Source organism: Choloepus didactylus, chromosome 2 (assembly GCF_015220235.1).
Source record: "Choloepus didactylus isolate mChoDid1 chromosome 2, mChoDid1.pri, whole genome shotgun sequence".
Taxonomy (NCBI): Eukaryota; Metazoa; Chordata; class Mammalia; order Pilosa; family Megalonychidae; genus Choloepus; species Choloepus didactylus.
In genome coordinates this window covers 33,526,658-33,547,297 of record NC_051308.1, presented here as the reverse complement: position 1 = coordinate 33,547,297, position 20,640 = coordinate 33,526,658, and the positions used below count along the sequence as shown (strand labels likewise).

At 35.8% G+C, this 20,640-nt stretch overlaps 1 protein-coding gene across 5 annotated transcripts in view; it reads right to left on the bottom strand.

Moving 5' to 3' along the window:
* LIN9 (lin-9 DREAM MuvB core complex component) overlaps positions 1 to 20,640 on the bottom strand; it is a 127,460-nt gene that overhangs the window by 82,164 nt on the left and 24,656 nt on the right. For all 5 annotated transcript variants that reach the window (XM_037811300.1, XM_037811334.1, XM_037811317.1 and 2 more), the window contains 3 exons: positions 16,808 to 16,941; positions 15,008 to 15,133; positions 6,614 to 6,771 (listed from right to left, as the gene is read on the bottom strand). In XM_037811300.1, coding sequence (XP_037667228.1) covers positions 6,614 to 6,771; positions 15,008 to 15,133; positions 16,808 to 16,941 — 418 coding nt within the window. The remainder of the gene's footprint in view (positions 1 to 6,613; positions 6,772 to 15,007; positions 15,134 to 16,807; positions 16,942 to 20,640) is intronic.

Below are 20,640 nucleotides of genomic sequence, written 5' to 3'. Positions count from 1 at the left end.
GGGCAGACATTATTAGTGTTGATTAAATTTTGGAATCCTTTGGGTGTTTCCATGGAGATGTGATTCAGTCACCTGTGGACAAGACCTTTGGTTGGATAATTTTCATGGAGGTGTTGCCCCACCCATTCAGGGTGGGTCTGAATTAAATTACTGGAGCACCATATATGCTCAGACAGAAGGAGCAAGCTTGCTACAGCCAAGTGGGACACTTTCAAAAATGCACTGGAACTGAGAGAGGAGCTTCAGCTTACACAGACATTTTGGAGACAGCCTTTGAAAGCAGACTTTTGCTCCGGAGAAGCTAAGAGAGGACAAACACCCCAAGAGCAACTAAGAGTGACATTTTTGAGGAACTGCAGCCTAGAGAGGAATGTCCTGGGAGAAAGCCATTTTGAAACCAGAACTTGGAGCAGACGCCGGCCATGTGCCTTCCCAGCTAATAGAGGTTTTCCGGATGCCATTGGCCATCCTCCAGTAAAGGTACCCAACTGTTGATGTGTTTACCTTGGACACTTCATGGCCTTAAGACCGTAACTGTGCAACCAAATAAATCCCCTTTTATAAATGCCAATCCATTTTTGGTGTTTTGCATCCTGGCAGCATTAGCAAACCAGAACAGCATCCATTTTGCCAGGGCCTCTTGGTCTTTGCTCTAGTTGTTTACCCACTTCTACACCCCAGCCTCAGTGTTTATCAGTCACCTCTGCCCAACCATTACCCCCCTACACCCCACCCTACCCCCCCTACATCACACCACCCACAAGACTTACTCAGAACCACAGCTGGCCCCAATGATAAGCTAACCATCCCCATTATCCTTAGATCCCTAGTCCCTTTCCTGTTTTGCACACATTTGCTTTAAACTAATCCTTAACTCCCATGGGAAATCTACTAATTGCCACAATAAAGGCACAAAAGGCACAAGCCCACAGGTCCCTCTCTGCCTGCTTGTGTGTTCCCTGCCTGCTGGTTGAGCCCCTGAGCCATTCGGGCTTCCTGTTGTCCCCTCATGGCACTCTTCTTCCCTTCCAGGGCTTGTAAGTAATAAACTATCTTGTTTCGTGCATTATTGCTTCTTGCTCCCTATTTGTGCTGTACCTGACCTCCACCTGAACCCAAATTTACAATCCTACTTAATCAATTTGGAACAGCCGGTAAATTGTGTTTTTATTTTTTTATTTATCAGTCTTTTAGGCATTTATCAACTGTGGTAATCTTTTCAAAGATCTAAGTTTGTCTTTTAAAATTTTAGCTATTGTTCATCTATTTTCTACATCCTTGATTTCTGCTCTTTATTATCTCCTTCCTTCTATTTTGATCCTCTTCTCTATAGATTCTTAAGGTAGAAAATTAATCCTTTCCTTTTTACTTATATAAGCATTGAAAGCTGTAAATTTCCCCTTAACTATTGCTTTAGCTATATCCCACAAATTGTGATATTTTTATTTTTATTATAATCTAGTTAAAAATATTTTCTAATTTCCCTTACGATTTCTTCTTTGACTTATGAGTTATTTAGAAGTATACTGTTTAATTTCCAAATATTTGGGTGTTTTCTAGCTATTTTACTGTATTAGATTTCTAATTTAATTCTGTTGTGGTTGAAGAAATTTTCCATATGATTTTAATCTTTTAAAATTTATTAATATTGGCTAATATATGGTCTATTTTGATAAACAATCCATGTGCAAGTGTAAAGAATATGTTGTAGTTGCTGGCTATAGTATTCTAAAAGTATTAATCAAGATGGTTGATAGTGTTGTTCAGATTCTCTAGATTTATGTTGATCTTTTTGTCCTATTGTTCTATCAATATTTAAAATCTACAATTATGTTTGTGGATTTGAGTATTTTTTTCATCTGTTCTCTCAGTTTTTGCTTTATGTATTTTGAAGCTGTTATCTTGGTACATATACATGTAGGACTGTTATGTCTTCCTGACGATTTGAACTTTTTATCAGTATTAAATATTCCTCTTTCCCCGACAACGCTCCTTTTCTTGAAGTTCATTTTGTCTGATATTATAGCCAGTCTAACTTTCTTATGGTTACTATTTACATGGTGTTTATCTTTTTTTTTGTGCCCTTTTGTTTTCAACCTGCCTGATTTTATATTTTAAGTACAACTCTTGAAGACAGCATATAGTTGGGCTTTTTTTTTTTTTAATTAATTCAGTCTAATATTATTTTTAAACAAAAGTACTCAGTTCACTAACATTTAACATAATTAGAATATACAGTTAGATTTTGGTCTACTATCCTGCCATTTAATTTCAATTTATCCCATCTGTTTTTCTCTATTTCCTTTCCTGCCATTTTTTCACTTAATTGAATATTTAGTTAGTATTTCATTTTAATTTCTTCATTGATTTTTTAACTGTAACGCTTTTTATTTTTCAAAAAGTGGTTACTCTAGTAGTTCTCAAAGTGTGGTTCCCAAACCTGCAGCATCAACACCAATTGGGAACTTATTAGAAATGCAAATTCTTAGGTCTCACTCTTTTTTTTTGTGATGTTAATTATTTTTTATTGCCATTGTTTCATTTAATCTTCTTGAAAATCCTGCAAGATAAATGAGCCCCTTTTCAAAAAAAATTCTTCTAAAATGATATATGTTCATTGTCATTTGAGGTTAAATAACTTGTACAAGATCAGGTAAGCAATTGTGGCAGATCAGGGACCCACCCTGAGATGGCAGATGTGGTTAGTGCCCCACCCATATCCTGTAAGCTCTTTTTTTTCCAAATGCAATTTTATTGAGATATAATCACATAACATACAATCATTCAAAGTGTACAGCTGTTCACAGTACCGTCATATAGTTGCGCTTTCATCACCACAAACTTTGAACATTTTCATTACTCCAAAAAATAAAATAAAAATTAAAATAAAAAAGAACATCTAAAACATTCCATTCCCCTTCTCCCCCCATTGTTCATTTACTTTTTTTTAATGCAGTTTAATCAAGACATATGCACACACCCCAGTCATCCACAGTGTACAGTTATTCACAGCACCATCATACAGTTGTGTCTTCACCAGAATCAATTTTTGAACCTTTTCCTTACTTCAAAATAAAAATAAAAGGAAAAAAGAACACCTAAATCTTTCCATCCCCTCCATCCCACCCTATTCTTTATCTAATTTTTGTTCCCATTTTTCCACACATCTGTCCATACACTGGACAAAGGGAGTGTGAGGCACAAGGCCTTCACAGTCACACAGTCACACTATTCTTAGGCCTCACTCTTGACTCTCTGAATCAGAGACTCTAGGGTGGGAACCAGCATTCTGTGTTATAACAAGCCCTCCCGATGATTCTGATGCATGGTAAATTTTGAACCAATGCTCTAGGGATTAAATATCCACCCTTATTACACTTCTCTTAAGAGTTAATATTGTACTCCTTCGTGTAAAAACTATTTAGCCTGTCTTTTGTACTACCGTACAATATATATTAATATTCATATATAATAATCCCTTAAAACACTTGTAATTTTTCTTTAAAAGGTCATGTCTTTTAAAGAAATTACAAGAAGAAAAAAAATCTATAGCCTTTAACCCATAAATTTTTCATTTCTGGTGTACTGTGTTCCGTTTCCATAGAGTCAAGCTTCCATCTTGTGTTATTTCCTTTCAGTCTGAAGAATCAATCTCCTTTGGCATTACTTGTAGCATTTTTTCCTGATAAGAAGTCAGATGCCAGTCATATCACTGTTCCTCTTTTGTAATAAGCTACATTTCTCTGGTTGCTTTCAAGATGTTCTCTGTAGTTTTCCTATGTTGTGCCTAATTGTATGATTTGTGTGCACATGGGTTATCCAGTGTGGAGTTCAAAATTTCTTGGATTTTTTTTTTTAACCAAATCTGGGATAATTTAAGCCTTTGTCTAAATTTTTTTTTTCAATGCCATTGTCTCTCACATCTCCTTTTATGGGACTTCGATTAAACATATGCTATAATACCTGATATTATCCTACAAGTTTTTGAAATTCTTTTAGTTTCTTTTCCCATTCTTTTTCCTCCCTGTTTTCATACTGGATCATTTCTATTGCTCTAACCTCAAATTCACTGATGCCTTCTTCTGTTGTTTTCAATCTGCTTTTGAGTCCATCTAGTGAATTCTTCTTTAGATACCATACTTTTCAATTCTAAATTTATTTCATCTAAATAGTTTCTATTTATCTACTACTGAGATTTCCCCATCTGCTCATTATGACCATATTTACCTTTATGTTCTTAAACATGTTTTATACTAGCTATTTTGAAATTACTGTCTGCTAATCCCAATATCTGAGTCACCTCAGGGTCTATTTCTATTGACTACTTTTCCTCTTGTCTATGGAATCTATTCTCGTTTCTTCACAGGTCCAGTAATTTGTTTATCACATGTCAGAGAAAGTATTAAATGTTTTTCTGGCTGGAAAAACATTATTTGTGGATCTTTTTGATCCATCATGCTTGCTTTTATTTTTTGTTAGGCTTAGTCCATTTCAGTTATGAACTTAATCCTAGAGAGTACTCTTAACTTCAGGGCACAGTCCCTATCCACGTTTCTTGCCCTGTGCATGAACAACCTAGCCTTCGGCCCAGGGTACACACTGAATTCCCCCACAGACTTCTGGGATTCTATCCTTCAGACAGCCTCTTATTCTCAGGTTACCTATCCTCCCAATTCTAGCTGCTTAGAACCCTGACCTCTGTTTCTTCAGCTCATAATACCACTCGTCTTTTTATATTTAGGCTCCACTTCCCTGCTCGGCAGCATAAAAGTGCTCCCAGCAAAAAGCTGCAGTGATCCTTGGGTTCACCTCACGTATTTCCCTTTTGTCAAGGATTACAGTTCTACACTGTTGCTTAATACCTAAAAACAGTTGCAACATACATTTTGACTAGTTTTATAGTTGTTTTAGGTGGAGGTCAAGTTTGGGACCACTCTATCACAGTCAGAAGCAGAAATATCCTGTTATATTTAATTTTACTGATCTTGTAGCTTTTAATCTCTTTGTACTCCAAAACAACTACGGTATAATGATGGATTGGCACTCAGCAACTATTCCAATTCTTTCTGTGCTTTTCTATACTGCATGGGACGAACAGCTAAAAACTACATTTCCAGATCTCCCTGCAGCTAGGGTTCTAAAACAATCAGATGCACTTTGGTGAGAATGTGGGCAGAAGCATATTCTTCCTGCACTGGCTGTTACTGCTTGCAAACCCAGGCAGGGAAATGTCAGGTTCTTCTGAATTAATGTTTCACTGTTTGGTCACTAACTCCATGAGTGTCAAGAGGCAGTTGTAGAATCAGGGGCTTCCTGATCCTTGGACTCCAACTGTACAAACATCTTGAAAGTAGCAGTAAAAGCTGCAGTTTTCCTATCCCCCCACTTCCAGATACTGGCAGAGATAACTCCTCTGGCAAACCAGTGGTGTAGTAAAATTCTTAGCCATTTCTCAAGGTCCAGTTCAAAGACTGCTCCTTCAACTTTTCAACAGAATTTTAGGCACTAATTTCCTTTTGTTTAAAATAGCTGGGGTGATTTCTATTTTCTACATATAAACTATGACTGGCGACACAGTTTATGCCCTTTTCCATGTCTACCATTAACATTACTTATAGGTAACTCTAAAGCAGCTTATTACTCTAACTCCAGAGTTGACAAACTTTTTCTGTAAAGGGCAAGATAGTGTGCATCTGAATTTGCCAGGGCTGCTATGACAAACTCAACAAACTGGTTGGTTCAAAGAACAGGAATTTACTGTCTCATGATTTTGGAAGGTAGACACCCAACATTAAGATATTAGGAGGGCTTGCTTTCTTCCAGAGTCCCACAGCATTCTAGTAATCTTTCCTCAAATGGTGATCTCTCTCTCCTTCTGTTTGCTTCTCGTGTTTCTGATGACTTCTGGCTTCTACTTCCATGTCCAATTTCCTTTTCTCATATGGACTTCAGTCATATTGCATTAAGGCCTGCCCTCATTCAGTTTGGCAACACCTTAACTAATAACATCTTTCCAAGTCCTATTTACAAATGGGTTCACACCCACAAGAACACAGATTAAAACTTGGACATGCCTTCTGTGGGTTACAGGATTCAATTCCCAATAGTAAGTGTTGTAACAAGTAAGTACATAGAATCATTCCTATAAATTGACAGAATTTGCACTCTTACAAAATTTTGAGCAAACTACCTACTCAATAAGTTAGTTGTATTCATTCATTAGAAATGGACTGTTTCTAGATTCAAGGACTGTAAGAACAATGGTATTTGTGAACTAACTATAAAAGACTGGTTAGTAAAGAAAAATGAATGTGAAAGCAAAAACTAGAAATCATTTTAACATTTAAATAATACATATCGCTACTTATCCCAGTGAATTTTAAATTTCATCTTTGTGGCAGTTTACTTTAGTTTACACTGTAGTAGATATTATTTTGAACCAGTACTTTTTTTCCAATTACTTTAAAAACAGACGTCATACATGAGAAAACAGTAACCTCTATAGTAAATAGCTTCAGAAGTATAGGTTTTAAGCTTTCTACATTTAAAAGCCATTTCTCTATTAGAGATTATCTTGGTGAAAGATTAAAAGTCAAAATATTGAAAAGCATACCTGTAACTTTGGTTCCAATAACCAGGGGTAAAGGAATTTCATCTGGGAGATCTTTGAATTGTGAAACATCTGCAACCTTCCTTTGTTGTAAGAGCCTTATTTTCTGCCGTTTCTGTTTTAATGCTGATCTCTCTTCCTCAAAAAATGCAGAAGAACATCTAGAATAAATTATGAAAATCATATAAACTGATAACAACCCTGTATAAAATGTAAAATCTGACCATCCATATCCTTGCTCCCTTTCTTCTCACTCTTTAGAGCATTATCGTTAAAACTTGTTCTCAGAAATAACTGTTCCGCTTCGAAAGAAACTACATTGACTCTTTTTAAAAACAGAACATTGCAAGACTCAAAGATAAAAAGCAGGTTTAGATTTTTCCTTCCCATAAAGCAGGATTTGTTCACTATCCCTTGTCAAAATTGTGCCTGGATCCCAGGTCTTTTAAGGCCAAAGTTCAATTTTATTGTTCTATTTAGAAGAACTTGACATTTTTCCTGTGTCCTGGGGGGCTTATTGATATAGGAATTAAAAAAGAGACTTGTGACTGTGCAAACTTTTAATCATACTTCCTGCCTGGAAGTCTGAACGCTGAATTCACTCTTATCATTAGGACCTGTATTGCTTCCATTTTCAAATTCTAGGATGAAGCAAAGGTATTTAAACATGGCTTGCATGCCAAGGTATAGTTACCACTTTCAAAGGTACATAATGAGCTTTATTGCCACTTAAATAGTCTCAGAAACCAAATAAAGACAAGTAAAAAGGAAACTGAGATGAGCATAATTTATAAAGTAGATCATTGTGAATAATGAATCAGGACTGGAAATTATAGAAAAATTTTAGCTGATAATATAGAATTCTGTACATCATCATTTCTGCATTTGTTGAACATTCATTCAAACAGTATATATGGGAAGAATGTGAGAAGACCAGGCAAAGAATCATGGGATACTAGCAAGTTGAGCAGTCCCATAAAATCTGATTTTTTTATGTTCTATACATCATTTATCGTTCTTCTTGGCACTAAAAACCCAAGGCATAAATTATTCCTTTTTAGTTGACAATTACAATTGATTGCTTCCTTCCATACCATAATTCCCACTTCCTCTCTTGTACCCACTTTCCCCAATTAAATTTTTACTTTATTTTTACAGCTTTATTGAGGTATAATTGGCATGAATAAACCACAAATAAAGTACAAAATTTGATAAGTTTTGATATCTATCCATTCATGAAACCAACACCACAATCAAAACAATATCCACCATCCCCCCCAAGTTTCCCCTTGCCCCTTTGTTATCCCTTCTTCACATTCCTCCCACTCCTATACCCCCACTTCTTGGGCAAAAACTAAGCTGCTATCATTATTAGTTTGTATTTTCTAAAATTTTATATAAACGGAATCATGTAGTGTACTTTTTTGTCTGGCTTTTCTCACTCAGAATAATTATGCTGAGATTCATCCATTTTGCTACATGTATCAATGCATTCCTTTTCACTGCTGTGTAGTATTCCATTATATGATGTATCACGATTTACTTAATCTGTTCACCTGTTGGTGGACATCTGGGTTGTTTCCAGTTTCTGGCCATTACAAACAAAGTTGCTATCAACATTCGTGTACAGGTTTTTGTAAGAACATATGCTTTCATTACTCTAGGATAAATACCTAAGGAGAGAAATGGCTGCTCACATGGTATTTATATGTTTAACTTTTTAAGAAACTAAAAACTCTTTTTCCAAGTGGTTATACCATTTCACATTCCCACCAGCAGTGTATGAGAGTTTCAGTTGCTCCACAGCCTCACTAACACTTTGCATGTTCAGTGTTGTAAATTTTAGATATTGTGGTTTTAATCTGCATTTTCCTAAAGCCTAATGATGATGAATATCTTTTCATGTGCTTATTTGACATCCTTGCATCTTTCGTGAAATGTCTATTAAAACCTTCTCCAATTTGTTAATTGGGTTGTTTGGTTCATATTATTGGTTTTTCTAAAATGCATTTTGTATTAACTTTAACATGAATACATAATAGTGATAACTTTCAAAGTAAGATTTAACAAGTAGTTAGCAAATTTCAAAGAATATTGTGGGTCACAGTTCCACAACTTCAGCTATTTCCATTATTGTAAAATATAACATGCAGACAGAAAAGTGTTAACTTCCGATGTATAGCTCAACAAGCAGTTATATAGGTAATTTAAAAAACTATTATGGGTTACAGTTCCACAGTTTCAGTTGTTTCCTTATTATGCAATATAAGGCATATATAGAAAGGTAAAGACTTTCAAAGCACAATTCAACAAACAGCTATAGAGCACATTTCAAAGGATGTTATATGTTACAGTTCCACCATGTCATTTACCTCCTTCCAGCTATTCTAACACTCCAGCATCTAAAAATATATATATATTTACATAAAGTTTCAGTACTCACAGACCTTTGTTAAATCTTGTTTGTTTCTATCCCTTCCTCTCACTTAATCTCTTTCCCATCTTCAGAGGTATCTATCTAGACAGTGAGCACCCTAACTTATTCATATTGAAACAGGGTATTGACAGTATGGGAATGGGGGCTGCATCTGATTGTTGTTCTTAAAGAAGCTGTTGCCTCTGGGTTTTAGGACTTGTCTGGCATAGGAACACTATGGTGGATTTAAGTTTCTGAGAGATAAAACTTAGTGAGTAAATATTTTTAGAATCTCAGGTAGGGACCTAAGTATTTGGGAACTACATTTGGTAAGTGCATGGCATACTGTGGCCATTTGGGATATCTAGCTGGAGCTTGCTAAGAGAAACCTCCAGGATAGCCTCTTGATTGTATGTGGGATCTCTCAGACACCGTGACCTCAGCTTATTACCTTTTTTTCCCCCCTTTTAGTCAAACAGGCATTTCAATCCCTCACTGCCAGGGCCTGGCTCATTCCTGGGAGTCATGTCCCATGCCGCCAGAGAGATTAATTCCCCTGGGAGTCATGTCCCTCATGGGGGGGGGTTAATGAATTTATTTGCCGCATTGGGTTTAGAGAGAGAAAGGCCACCCTTGAGCGATGAAAGAGGTTCCCTGGAGGTGCCTCTTAGGCATATTATTGAGTTTTGAGAGTTCTTCCATACATTCTGGATATAAAATAGCCACTTTCACCAATCAAGTTTTATTTAAATAGCATTTTATTCAATAGCACATTCACATGATTTCAAATTTAAAAGGTTCAAAAGACTGTGAAAATTCTCTCTAATACTCTCAGTCACCTAGTTTGCCTCCCAGGGAGAATCATTGTTGTAAGTTTCATATACATTCTTCAGAGATACTTTAGGAATACACAAGTAAAAAATGTGTTGCTTTCCCCTTCTGTTTTTCTCAGTACCTACAATACACTGTTCTGTATTTTGCTTTCTTTTCTCAATGGTTATTGGCAATCACTTCCATATCAGAACATAAACATATTTCTCTATTTGTTTTGTCCTAAATGGTTGTAACAGTTTTCTATTATATGGAGATACCATATTTTATTTAACCATTACCTTATTTATGGACATTTTGGTTGTTGCCAATCTTGTGCTACTACAAACAATGCTGCAATAAATAATCTTGTATGTGTCCTTTTACCTGTGTGCAAGTATTTCCATGGTATAAATTGTTAGAAGTGCCAGGTTAAAAGGTATGCAAGTTTGTATTTTTGATAGATATTACCAAATTGCCTTCTGCAGAGGTTATATAACTTTAATCACTCACCAGCAAGAATGAGTGACTATTTTTCTACAAAACTGTCAATCCAACATGTTAAAGCTTATGAACAATCTGATAGTTAAAATACAGCATCTCAAAATACTTTTATTTTGCATTTCTCTTGGTAAGATTGAGTTTAAAAGAGCCGTTTCTCTTCCCTTTCCTATGAATTGCCTATAATCATTTTTATTATGAGTTATCAGATTTTTTCATATTGATTCATAGGAGTCCTTTATAAACTATTAAGAAATTAGCCCTTTGTAATAAGAGCTATAAATATATCTGTCATTGTCTTTTTACTTTGCTAATTTTTTGTGTGTGTTTTATGGCAAGTGTTTTCATTTTTATGAAGTCAAATTTATAAACTTATCAATATTTTCTTTAATGGCTCCAAGTCTTGGAGTCTTCTAGAAAGACCTCCCCCACTTTAAGATTAAACAAAACTTCTCCTATGGTTTCCTCTGGTAGTTAATTATTGTTTCATTTTTTAAAAAACTTCAAATCTTTGGTCCATTTCAAATTTATGCCGGTATAAGATATAATGTATAAAACGAACTTATTTTTTCTCTAAATTGCTACCCAGTGGTCTCAATTCCCATTAAATAAATAATTCATCTGTCTTTATTTTAGATGCAACCAACCTAATCCATATCATAACTAAAATCCATTGTCATTTGTGATTATATGTGGACTTTCTCTTCTTTTCCACTGATCTATCTGCTACCACACTGTTGTACTACTGTTACTTTATACTGCATTTTTTTTTAAATTAGAGAAGTTGTAAGCTTACAGAAAGTTCCCATATACCACCCTTCACACACACAGTTTTCCCTATTATTAACCTTTGCATTAGTGAAGTGCCTTTGTTACAATTGATGAAACAATATTATAATTATACTATTAACTATAGTCTATAGTTACACTAGTGTTAACTAATGGTTTTGAATATTAAGCTTTCCAAATATTTTCTCCCATTCTGTAGGTTGTCATTTTATTTTCATGATGAAGTCCTTTGATACAAAAGTTTTAAATTTTTATGAAGTCCCATATATCTATTTTTTCTTTTGTTGCTTATTCTTTAGGTGTAAAGTCTAAGAAATCACTGTCTAACACAAGGTCTTGAAGATGCTTCCCTGTTTTCTTCTAGAAGTTTTATTTTGATTCTATACTTAGGTCTTTAATCCATTTTGAGTTAATTTTTGTATGTGGTGTGAGGTAGGGGTCCACCTTCATCCTTTTGCCTATGGAGATTCAGTTTTCCCAGCACCATCTGTGGAAGGGACTATTTTTTCCTCATTGAGGGGAACTGGCACCGTTATAAAAAATCAGAGGTAAGGTTTATTTTTGAACTCTCAGTTTGATTTGATTTGTCTATATGCCTGTCGTCATGCCAGTACCATGATGTTTTGATTAGCGTAACCTTGTAGTAAGTTTTAAAATTGGAAAGTGTTAGTTCTCCAACTCCTATCTTTTTCAAGATGTTTTTGGCTGTTTGGGGTCCCTTACCCTTCATATAAATTTGATGATTGGCTTTTCTATTTCTGCAACAAAAGGCTGTTGGAGTTTTGATTGGGATTGTGATGAATCTGTAAATCACTTTGGGCAGAACTGACATCTTAACAATATTTAGTCTCCCACTCCATGAACACAGAATGTCCTTTCATTTACTTAGGACTTTGATTTTTTTTAGCAATGTTTTATAGTTTTCTATACATAAGTCCTTCACATCCTTGGTTAAATTTATTCCTAGATATTTGATTATTCAGATGCTATTGTAAATGGAATTTTTTTCTTGATTTCCTTTCCACATTGTTCATTACTAGTGTCTAGAAACACCACTGATTTTTGCGTGTTGATCTTATATCCCACCACTTTGCCGAATTTATTAGTTCTACTTGCCTTGCTGCAGGTTTTTTTTTTTTTTTGAACATGGAAATGGAGTTTATTTACAATATCATCTGATTTAATCCTCAGTGTTGTTATTATTCTCGGTTTACAAGTTAAGTTACTTGTCCATGGTCATAGAATTGCGAGAAGCAGAACTTATTCAAATAGAGATCCCTCTGACTATGATGGTTAGGTTCATGTGTCAGCTTGGCCAGGTGATGGTACCCAGGTGTCTGCTCAAGCAAGCACTGGCCTAACCATTACTGCAAGGACATCTGTGGCTGGTTAATAAACCAGAAGGCTGGTTTATTAAATCCTTGCTGCAGGTTTTGCAGGATTTTCTATGTATAGGATCAAATCATCTGCAAACGGGAAAGTTTTACTTCTTCCTTTCCAATTTAGATGTCTTTTATTTATTTTTCTTGCCTAATTGCTGTGGCTAGAACTTCCAGTAAAATTCTGAATAGCAGTGGTGATAGCAGGCATCCTTGTTGTTCCTGATCTAAGGTGGAAAGCTTTCAGTCTTTCACCATCGAGTATTATGTTAGAGGTAGGTTTTTCAAATATGCCCTTTATTAAGTTGAGGAAGTTTCCTTCTATTTCTAGTTTTGGAGTGTTTTATTGAGAAGTGATGCTGGATTTTGTCAAATGCCTTCCTGCATCAATTAGGATGATTGTGTGGTTTTCTTCTTTTGTTCTATTAATGTGGTGTTTTTACAGTTGAACCACCCTTGCATACATGGGATAAATCCCACTTGATCATGGTGTACAATTCTTTTATTATGCTGTTGGATTTGGCTTGCCAGTATTTGTTGAAGATTTTTGCTTCTATATTCTTAAGAGAAACTGGTTTGTAATTTCCTTTTCGTATGGTATCTTTATTTGGCTTTTGTATTATGGTGATGTTGGTGTCATAGAATGAGTTAGGAGTATTCCCTCCTATTCAGTTTTTTGGAAGAGTTTGAGTAAGATTTTTATTAATTCTTCTTGGAATGTTTGGTAAAATTCACCAGTGAAGCCATCTGGCCCTGGGCTTTTCTTTGCTGGAAGGTTTCTGATTACTGATTAAATATCTTTACTTGTTATAGGTCAGTTGAGATCTATGTATATTTGAGTCAGTACAGGTAGCTTGTACATGTCTAGAAATTTGTTCATTTTACCTAGGCCATCTAATTTGTCGGGTACAGTTGTTCACAGTATCACCTCTTATAATCCTGTTTATTTCTGTGGAGTTGGTAGAATGTCCCCGCTTTCCTTTCCAATTTTAGTTTTTTGCATCCTCTCCTTTTTTCTTTTCTTTTTTTTCTTTTTTGCTCTGTCTTTCTAGCTAAAGCTTGTCAATTTTATTGATTTTTCCAAAAAACCAACTTTTGGTTTCATTGATTCTATTCCATTTTTAAATTCTCTATTTCATTCATCTCTGCTCTAATTTTTGTTTTTTCTTTACTCTGCTCTATTTGGGTTTAGTTTCCTCTTCTTTTTCTAGCTCCTCAAGGTATGAGTTAGGTCTCGGACTGGAGATTTGGTTTTTATTTTGGTGCAGGCATTTATAGCTATCGATTTCCCTTTAAATACTCTCTTCCTTATGTATCATAAGTTTTGGTAAGTTGTATTTTTGTTTTCATTCATCTCTAACTATTTCCTCTATTCAGCATTCACTCAGTTATTACAACCCTAACGGGGCTTTCCGGAGTTTTGAGGAAGACATGTCTGCCACTTTTTGCTAACTGTTCAAATTTCCATGGGGGAATGGCACCCTGGAGCATCTTATGCAGCCACCTTGGTCCAGGAAGCTTTTATAATCTATTTTAATATTTGATAAAGTTAGTCTCCTTTCATTAATCTCCATTTCCAAAATATTTCTGGATCTTCTTTCTTGATTTTTCTCCTTGTAAATGTGAATTTTAAAATTACTTCACCTAGTTAAGAAAAAGGGCCCACTGATATTTATCCCTACTTCTTTGTATGTATCTTGCACATTTCCTTTTAAGCTCCTTCTGGTATTATATCTTTTCTTTTTCTTTCAAATTTAACAACTTTATTGAATTTGCAAAATCATTCTACAGTAAAACATTTTAAAAAAATCACATAGCACATAGTAGGTACATGAATACATGTACATATGGAAAAGTCTTGCACATGTCTTTACCAAGCAGAAAGATATATTGTGAGAACTAATGATCTAATTATTCTTCTACCATATTCCATAATTTCACTCAAAATAATGTTAGAAATATGTCAGAAAGCAGGATAACAAAGGAATAGAAACGTTATTTCAAATGAAGAGTAATTCCCAGAAAGTAACATATTAGCTAGATGACCTTTCTGTTTTGATATAAAGTAAAACAGTTCTTATGGGAATACTCAAGGCAATAAAAAGTTTCACAAAAGATAATAAGCTATGTGTAACCTTATTGCTCCCTTAAATACTTATAGCTTCCTTAAGGACATTATTTAATATTTTTTCAAACATAGTAGGGTATATATATTTGTGTGTGTGTGTCTATATATATATCTTTAATTATTTGAAAACAATAAAATTAAGTTCAAAGCCTATAATATAAACAAATTGAAACTATACAGTTAATTATAAGATCCATAAGCATGAAAAGCAACCACAATAAAGCTGGTTAACTAGATATATTTAACATATAATCAATTATTTTCAAAAATTATGTTTTGGTATTAGTTAATTTGAATAATAAAAAATTAATGTATTCATGAGACTACCAACTAATCTACTGATTTTATTTTAAACAAACAAACATCATTTTTACCTCCGTGGTTTTCCCATAAGTCGTCTGATTTTTCCCCATTCTACTCTTGTTAACTTTCTTGTCTTCAAATTAGGAAAAGATTCCTTTAGACATACACAGAAGTCATTATCACCTTCAAAAAGTGGTCTATAAAACAGAAGTGATATTCTAATCATTAATATGCAATGTACTACTTTGTTATGAGACACAAAATAAGAAATATGCATTTTCAACATCACACTAATCACAAAATGCCAAATGTTCACTTCTACTCAATACATACACAAAATAGGCACAAATTTAAAGTGCTAAAACTGAACTAAATCCTTGGTATTTGTGAAACAAACAATTCGAAAAAGTTACTCAAGGAATATTTTCTGTGCTTGAGATTCTAGGAGATACAGATTTTTGTTAAATCTCCTATACAGGTATATTTCTTGGGAGGCTATTCTAGCACTGGCATTGTATCTGGTAATGATAAACAATTGCCAGCTATAGAGTAACTTTGTCCCAAAGGTAATATCATCACCAAGGAGTCCTCTTTGGGTTAAATGAGTTTTAGAAATCTGGAGGACTCTAGAGGGTTAGATTAGTTCTTGGGAATCCCAGAAGAATTCAGATCATACTAGGACAATCTGAAAGCTCTCTAGGCCTAAGGAAAAAAACCTGTGGACAATAATAAAACAATTTAATTCACAAATTTGGCACCCAGGAACCAGTCTTAGCAGTGATGCATGAAAGCCTTTGCCTCAAATACGAACTTCCATGAGAGTTTGGAAAGCAGAGAAGGCAAGCAAAGATAAATAGCCATTAAAGCATGCACCAATGAGTGCTTGTGGTGGTTTAGAGCTGTAGTTACACAAGAAAAACACATACTTAATCTTTTCCTGTGGGTATGAACACATTGTAAGTAGGAACTTTTTGGTGTGGTTACTTCAGTTAAGGTGTGGTCCACCTCAAACAAGATGGGTCATAATCATATTACTGGGGTCCTTAAGAATAGGATGAAATTCAGACACAGAGAAAAACCACTTGAAGCAAGAAGCTGAAATGCAACGAAACCAGGAAAAGAACAAAGAGGCCAGAAGAGGCTACCATGTGCATTGCCATGTCAGCCAGTCCCAGAATGCCAGTCTTCAGGAAGAAAGCATCACCTTGATGATATCTTAGCCTCAAAACCGTGAGCTAATAAATTCCCATTGTTTAACCCAACCCATTCCATATTATTTGCTCAGGCAGCCAAGAAAACGAAAACACTGACATACAAGGACAGATTAGAAATCTTGCAGAATTTTTCTTCATTAATTCTGGTGTTGAATAATTGGATGCCAGCCAAATCTCTCACTATGTTCTACTTAAACATTTTTGTATAACTTTGGTGCTTAAGCAATATCCTTAAAATTAGAAAGACTATCCTCCTAAAAAACTTAACACATTTTCACCATTAAGTAATGGTTTCTCTACTATTATACTAGCACTTAAAATCTCAAGATTTAAAAAATAACTTTCATTCATTGCAAGTAATGGTGCTTTTTTTTTTAAGGATATCTCCACTCTATTACCTTTGTTAATTATAATTCAAAGATTCTTTCATTTAATTTTTCACAAAAATGTACACCTTCTTTTCAGTAAGGAAAAAAACAAAACTAACAGAACAGAAAACTTTGAGAAATAGAAATAGATCGAACTGGAATGAGGACTAGAAAAAAGAATTCAGAAAAAAATAGGATTGAAAATGTACAGAAAATGTTACATTTTTTAACACTTGAAAAACAAATTTTTGGTTCAAGTAATATTCATGATAAAATCCATGATACATACTTATCTATATTTGAATAGAACCACTCATATATGCACCATTTATGTGCTTTGGGAAGCTTGAGTAGGTTACGTAATCGAAAACCAATCTTCTGTGATGCTTTCTTATCTGGTGTTGACATTGTTGCTGTAAATTTCTATAATAGAAAAAAGAGATTAATTACAGTTCCACAAAGTGAAAATTATACATCCATAACACTGAATACATTTGTAAAAAGGTAGACTACAGTTAAGAATTCAAAAGAACAATATTCAACAACATGGATTTTGTTACTGTTCAACAAATAAACATTTTAATTATTTCTTTCAAAGTGAAAACCTCTAGTTTAACATTTTCTGACAAAAAAGGTGAAACATTTGTCCCCCACCATAACTGCACTGCAGTATTATTTCAATTTAGGCATGTAAGAGACTTGTGAGAAATATTCGTAAACATTACACTCCAGAGACCAATAAGAACGCTGCTGCCACGGAGACAGAAATTAGGATTTAACAAATGATTATGGAATCAAAACGTTCACACCCAACAAGACTGGATTAAAATATCGGAGAACCTAAGATGGTGGCTAGGTGAGACAGGGCAAAAAACACGTCCATGAAAAATACTAGATAAAAAACAGAAAGTGGCCCAGAATACTGGTATCAGCGATGCGCCAGCTGGACGAGGTCTGCTAGTACCACAGGGGCCGTATAGTTGGTGAAACCAGGAGTCTGCATTCTGAAATGAGTGAGTAAGCTAGCTGGAAGACCCACAGCCGCGCTGTGGAGTGGGGAAGCCAGGGGTTGGCGTTTGGAGACTGACTGGTTCTTTTGAAAGAAAAAAAAAAAAAAGGGAAAAACCCAGGAGCAGCTGCAGATGTGACAGTGGGAACCATGCAGTAAAACACAGCATGAGAGGGCTGACCCGGCCTCTCAGTGTCTGGCCTGGAGGATATCCTGCTGCAGATACCCTCAGAGACAGGGGAGCAGAGCGGAGAGCTGGAAGCAGAAAGAAACCCCACGGCTCGCAGCTGGCTCCCTGGAGGGCTGGATAAACTACTGCCCGGGGCCGTGCCCACGGCCCAGAGCCCTGCCAGTTGTCCCGGAGCTGGGAAGGAGGAACTGTGCAAGGGGGGGGGGGGGTTGAGACGCCCCGTTCGGCCATCTTTGCATCAGACTGAGAGCGCCCCAGCACGGCCCGGTGGCCCAGGGCTTCCCTTGAGGGACGGCGCGCACTGGTGACGTAGCACAGCATTACCTCAGCAGAGGTTCTAGAAGATCACAGCTGAGAAAGGGGGCTTGCTCAGAAAACCCAGGGATGCTACGCCAAGTCCGGTGGTTTGTGGGTCAGCGAGAGAGACGGTCTGGGGCTGAACTGAAATGGAGGTTTAGATTCTTGCGGCAGCCTTGAATCTCTGGGAACCTGGGGGGTTTGAATATTAAAGCTGCCCTTCCTCCCTGGCCACCTGGACACACACCCCACATTCAGGGCGGTCGGCTCCAGCAACACACCCAAACTGAATTCACCATCTGAAACCCACAAGAATTATTTCCTCACACACCGCAGGGACAAAGTGGAGAAGAACTAACTTGAGGGGTATAGGTGACTCACAGACACCATCTGCTGGTTAGAGAAAGTATACGCCACCAACTTGTAGTTCTGAAAAATTAGATTGGTATCTTTTCTTACAACTTGAAAGAACCCTATCAAGCAAAGCAAATGCCAAGAGGCCAAAAACAACAGAAAATCTTAATGCACATGATAAAACCAGACGATATGGAGAATCCAATTCCAAACTCCCAAATCAAAATATCAGAAGAGACATAGTACTTGGCACAATTAATCAAAGAACTACAATCGAGGAACGAAAACATGGCAAAGGATTTAAAGGACATAAAGAAAACCACAGCCCAGAATATAAGTGACATAAAGAAGACCCTAGAAGAGCATAAAGAAGACATTGCAAGAGTAAATAAAAAAACAGAAGATCTTATGGAAATAAAAGAAACTGCTGGCCACATTAAAAAGACTCTGGATATTCACAATACAAGATTAGAGGAAGCTGAACAATGTCTCAGTGTCCTAGAAGTCCACAGAACAGAAAATGAAAGAACAAAAGAAAGAACAGAGAAAAAAATCGAAAATATTGAAATGGATCTCAGGGATACGATAGATAAAATAAAACGTCCAAACTTAAGACTCATTGGTGTCCCAGAAAAGGAAGAGAAGGGTAAAGGTTTAGAAAGAGTATTCAAAGAAATTGTTGGGGAAAACTTCCCAAACCTTCTACACAATATAAATACACAAAGCATAAATGCCCAGCGAACTCCAAATAGAATAAATCCAAATAAACCCACTTCAAGACATATTCTGATCAGACTCTCAAATACTGAAGAGAAGGAGCAAGTTCTGAAAGCAGCAAGAGAAAAGCAATTCACCACATACAAAGGAAACAACATAAGACTAAGTTGTGACTACTCAGCGGCGACCATGGAGGCGAGAAGGCAGTGGCATGACATATTTAAAATTCTGAGAGAGAAAAATTTCCAACCAAGAATACTTTATCCAGCAAAACTCTCCTTCAAATTTGAGGGAGAGTTTAAATTTTTCACAGACAAACAAATGTTGAGAGAGTCTGCCAATAAAAGACCTGCCCTACTTCAGATACTAAAGGGAGCCCTACCTACAGAGAGACAAACAAAGGAGAAAGAGATATAGAGAATTTTAACAGACATATATAGAACCTTACATCCCAAATCACCAGGACACTCATTTTTCTCTAGTGATCACGGATCTTTCTCCAGAAGGCACCATAAGCTGGGACATAAAACAAGCCTCAAGAAATTTAAAAAAAAAAAAAAATTTGAATATACTCAAAGAACATTCTCCAACCACAATGGAATACAAATAGAAGTCAATAATTTTTGAATTGTAACTCCACTATTTACTTCCTACATGATAGAAAATACACAAACTCTAATGACAAATCAGTGGTTTTGAACTCAGTGTAAAATATGTAATTTTAGACAACTATATAAAGGTGGAGGAATGGAGGAGTATAAGAACATAGTTTATGTGTCCTATTGAAGAGAAGGTGGTATCAAAGAAAAACAAGATTGTTATGGATTTAAGAGATTAATTTTAAGCCCCACAGTAAACACAAAGAAATTATCAGAGAATATGACCATAGAGATGAAAAGTAGAGTATGGGTTAAGAGAAATGGGGGAAGGGGCAATGGGGAGTTAAGAAATGAGTATAGGGTTGCTGTTTGAGGTGAAGGGAAATTTCTAGTAATGGATGGTGGGAAAGAGCATTACAACATTCTAAATGTGATTAATCCCACTAATGGAAGGCTAGGGAGGGGGTGGAATGGGAAGATTTAGGCTGTATACATGTTTCCACAATTGAAAAAAATAAAAAATAAAAAAGACAGTCTAAATAGATGACAGTTGAATGCCAACGATGAACCTGGATGGGATCGGAGGATGGAGGACAGGTGGCTCAAAGGGACACAGTTGAGACATAAGGAAAAGGAAATATAGAATGTAAGCTTTGTATCATTGTTGAATCTCTTGTACTTCTTAGCTGTGCTTAATGGGATTGCATAAAAGAATGCTCTTGTTCATGGGAAGTGTATATGTGAAGTATAGTGTTTGTTCAAGGATGTGTGCAGCTAGCTCTCATATGTTCCGAAGACAGAGCAATAGATGATGGATGATAGATAGGGAGGGAGGGAAAAAAACAGCGATGTGACAGCATGTTAAAGTTGGTAGGTTGGGGTATCGGGAGAGGGGGTTCAGGGTATGCTGGAGTTCTGTGTATGGGGTTTGTATTGTTTTTGCAACTGTTCCTATA